General features: G+C 42.1%; 1 protein-coding gene across 2 annotated transcripts in view; it reads right to left on the reverse strand.

Annotated features, from left to right (window-relative positions):
- LOC101760114 (uncharacterized protein At1g04910) overlaps nucleotides 1-2,825 on the reverse strand; it is a 7,272-nt gene extending 4,447 nt beyond the window's left edge. The window contains exons 1-6 of one of the 2 annotated variants that reach the window (XM_022823332.1): nucleotides 2,493-2,825; nucleotides 2,275-2,342; nucleotides 2,033-2,171; nucleotides 1,161-1,242; nucleotides 985-1,061; nucleotides 788-876 (exon numbers count right to left, since the gene is read on the reverse strand). In XM_022823332.1, coding sequence (XP_022679067.1) covers nucleotides 788-876; nucleotides 985-1,061; nucleotides 1,161-1,242; nucleotides 2,033-2,171; nucleotides 2,275-2,336 — 449 coding nt within the window. In that variant the 5' untranslated portion in view covers nucleotides 2,337-2,342; nucleotides 2,493-2,825. Of the gene's footprint in view, nucleotides 1-787; nucleotides 877-984; nucleotides 1,062-1,160; nucleotides 1,243-2,032; nucleotides 2,172-2,274; nucleotides 2,347-2,492 lie in introns of both variants that reach the window. The other variant, XM_004981184.3, reaches the window with a different exon arrangement.
- Nucleotides 2,826-4,087: the final 1,262 nt, after the last annotated feature.

Genomic DNA, 4,087 nt, shown 5'->3' on the forward strand with positions numbered 1-4,087 from the left:
CATTTGACAATGTGTTGCTACAGTAAACATTTGCTAATGATGGATTAATTAGGCTTAATAGGTTCGTCTCGCTGTTTAGCCTCCACTTATGTAATGGGTTTTGTAAATAGCCTACGTTTAATACTCCTAATTAGTATCTAAATATTGATGTGACACTTGCTTAAAAATAAGCAAAGGGAACCAAACGCCCCCCTAGTATACTTTGAACAACTTTCAGGCAGGATGCTGAAAGGGTGAGAAACTGTAATGTCCTGCAAAGGGTTCGTAGACTATAATTTAACTGTAAAAGTCCCTCTTAGAGTCCTATTACGATGCACTCATCTTAAGATTCTTAACTGTAAAAACTCCTCCTAGAGTCCTAGTACAACGAACTAATCTTTCCAAACAAATTCTAACACTGCAAATTTTAATAAAGTAATTTATATAGAAACTTTTCAGCGTTCTAGAAGTATGTTATATTCCAATAACCTGACTAGTGGTTACAATGTGCTAATTACCTATTATCACCAGGACTCAAATACTCGTACGAAGTTAATCAAATGACAACATAGAACACTTGGATTATGTCAATATCTTATGGTAATATCATGTACATTAGGCATAAAAAGCATTATGAAACTATATAAATCAATTAATGCAAACTGCAGAATATTTGATAAGAAAAATTATGCAGTGAACTGCTTTTACTTGTAGAAAGAAAAAAACACTGCTCAGACAGAACACAAAGTTTGTAGTAACTTTGCATGCAATGATCTTACTGCATGATAGACATTTCAGACTTACGTACCTCTTATCATGCCAGAATGAATTTGTGTCTAACTCTGGCAGAACTAGTGTAGCATTCATGATTCGTGCTACAACAACAGCATTACATATCTACAAAATCAAGTCAGCAGTAATCTTCAGCTATGTTGCCATGAAGACATAAAACTTGCATGATGAAATATAATACTTTAGAGATAATTTTTCTTATATTAATCATACCGCACTACGTTGTTGGGTCAAACCGCCATTGCACCGGACACGCAAGTACCCATTGCTCTCAGACTCAATTGGTGGGGCTGTGAGTAGAGAGATTGCATTTTAGAATTTCATTTTACCATCACCCAGAAGGACATAAAGAGTGGACCAGTAACTTCTTGGAGGATACAGAAACTTACGAGACCAATAGGTGCGTGGTGCGGAAGATGCTCTCCAACCATTTGAATCTGCAGTTCTCCATAATTCATTTACAACATAATCCTTGAGTAGTAGCACTGATGTCAGTATAAGATATAATTTGGTAGAAATTCATATAACCATTATATATACAATTCAATTCCATGCATTTAGAAATTAAAATAACTCAAATTATAGGTCAAATGAATTGAAGCTGAGAATATAAGTGATGCATCAAAAAATTATCTAAGAAAATTGGGCCATTTCTTTTCAACATTATTCCTTATCCATTAAATATTATGTGTGAGAGCATGATGGATAGAAAATATTTTGTGCTGGCTTGATTTTAATAGTTATATGATAATTCCTTACTCTATTCTTTTCATCAGGATTAATAAACAGCCCTATCTACTATAATGCAGTAAACTGATTGTTAACATTTCTCAATTTTTCATAGGAACATTAAGCTACATCCTTAGGTGCTAATTAAGCAAATTAATAGTTATGGACAAGTTGGATCTTACAGAATTTTGGAAAGAACTATCACAACTTACCCAGATTAGGTGCTTCTGCATTGGATACAGTTTACTATCTTGCTTACGATGTCTTCAATAAAGAGTATGTATTTGTTAACTATCATAGCAATGTTTCTATCCGTTTCAAAGAACACATGATTTATGCTTAGGCATATATGCTATCCAATTATGCCATTATTTGCAGAATAATTTGTTTTAAATGTTCCATTAGAGGTTTGCTTGCCTCTCACCTTGCACTTTAACTCTCATGGCATTGCTATCAGCCTTCCTCCAACCACAAGCAGAACAAACACCACAACGAAATCACTATAGAAACAGGCATGGGCGAGCGAGCACACCTGGACCCTGTAGGTGCCGAGGAGGCCAACGAAGGAGGAGGACCAGAGCCAGATGGTGCCGGTCACCAGCACCGCTACGGCGATCCACAGCCAAGCCGGTCCGCGGTGCCGGCGTAGTGACGTCTCGCTGCCGAGACCCCTGCGAGCGCAGTCAGTGGCGGACCCAGGATTTCAGAGTAGAGTATGCCCATTGCAAAAAAATATTTAGACGAACGACATAAAAAGTTCACAAGGGAATCTACCTGCGTGTCTTCGTAGCCCTTTCCCACATTGATTTCAGATCAATATTTTTTGACTTCTTCATTTTTGACTGCCTACAAGGAACCAAATGTCAACCGTGTGCATCTATAGCAATTGGCAATACATCTATTTTGACACATTGAGCAATTGGCACATCTATTTTTGCAACCGTGTGCATCATGTCAACAGATTCAGAGATTGAGCAGTCGATTTCGATTACCTCGCGGTAGGGGGCAGCAGGCAGTCCTGGTTGGGGGGTGGGGGGGGGGGGGGGGGGAGCGGACGAGGCCCCGAGGGGGTGTGCGGTCGCCTGGTGGGGCTGCGCCGGCGCCGGCGCGCCGCGAGCGCCGAGAGTCGAGAGGCCGCCGCGCCGCGCGGGACCGCGGGTTGACCTGCCGGTGGAGGCCTGAAAGGGTCTGGCGGCGGCGGGCGGCGGGATCTCGCCGCGGGGGCCGGGGGGCGCGGGGCGGCGCCGCGGCGCGGCCGCGCGGCCGACGTGGGTGGACGAGGGCGGCGCGGTGCTTGCGGCTGTGCCTGGCGCCTGGCGGCGGTAGCGGACTAGGACCTGACCGGCTGACGGGCTGAGAATTTTTTTTATTTAGGCCCTGTTTGGCATGACTCCAACTCTGGGTGGAGCTGCTCCACTCCAGAACTCCAGGTGGAGCCAGCTCTGGGTGGAGTTGGAGCTGTCTGGTGAGGGTGTTTGGCTGGGAGGGTGTCCCTAGCTCCAGAAAAGAGGAGTTTGAGGGTAGATTGCCTTTCTTGCCCCTGATTCGACTTGAACTACTTATCACAAATATAAAATGAAACTACATGCATTGAAGTCCAAAATAATAATAAAAATTACATGTTCCAAAAATTTAAAATTTTAAAATAAATTCATAGTTCCAAAATAAGGTCGTTACAATAATCATTGCACTAATTCCATGCTAGGGCAATTGATGTAGCCATACTATCACGAAAGGTGTCCATAGTCACAAAGCTTGATTCCGAAGTTGATCCATCGGAGGCATGTTGAGACACAGCATACTTGTTGTATCTTTCCGGAATAGTAGGCATGTAGGTAGGATCTCTATCAAAATTAGCAAAGTCCACATCAATGCTAGCATGTTCACGTATGAAATTGTGTAGAACCATAGTAGCAGCAACAATCTTCTTTTGTGTGACCATTGAATAACCGGGCATCTTGTAAAGGATTTGCCATTTCATTTTTAACACTCCAAACGACCGCTCAATAACATTACGAACAGATGAGTGTATACGATTGAACTTCTCTTTTGGAGTATTTGGTTCCATACCTCGATGCCACTCGGGTAAGTGGTACCTTTCACCCTTGTATGGAGCCAAATACCCCGGACGATTAGGATAGCCCGCATTTACAACATAGTACTTGCCTACACATATGTAAAATAAAATAAGTTTGTGCATACAAATATGAAAAGGAACATAAGGAAAAATATTTACCTTGAGGAGGATGTGGGAAGACATTTACATCTGCTTCCAATGCATGGTACAATACACTAGTGTCATGCAAAGAACCCGGTTGACCCGCAGCCACATAGGTGAAGCGCATATCAAAATCACAAACAGCAAGCACATTTTGAGTTGCAATTCCAGTCTTACCAATATATTTCACTTGTTCTTCCGGTGATAAATACACACGAATATGGGTTCCATCGAGTGCACTCAATGCAATCCTTAAAGTGTGGGTACGCTCTCTTGTCATTCCTAATCCTCTTGTGCACATTGCGAAAATTAGGATCTGTTGGTCTCAAGAAATCTTGTGCCATGGCAACCACACAATTTAGAACTTCA

Source organism: Setaria italica, chromosome IX, assembly GCF_000263155.2.
Source record: "Setaria italica strain Yugu1 chromosome IX, Setaria_italica_v2.0, whole genome shotgun sequence".
NCBI classification, from domain to species: domain Eukaryota; kingdom Viridiplantae; phylum Streptophyta; class Magnoliopsida; order Poales; family Poaceae; genus Setaria; species Setaria italica.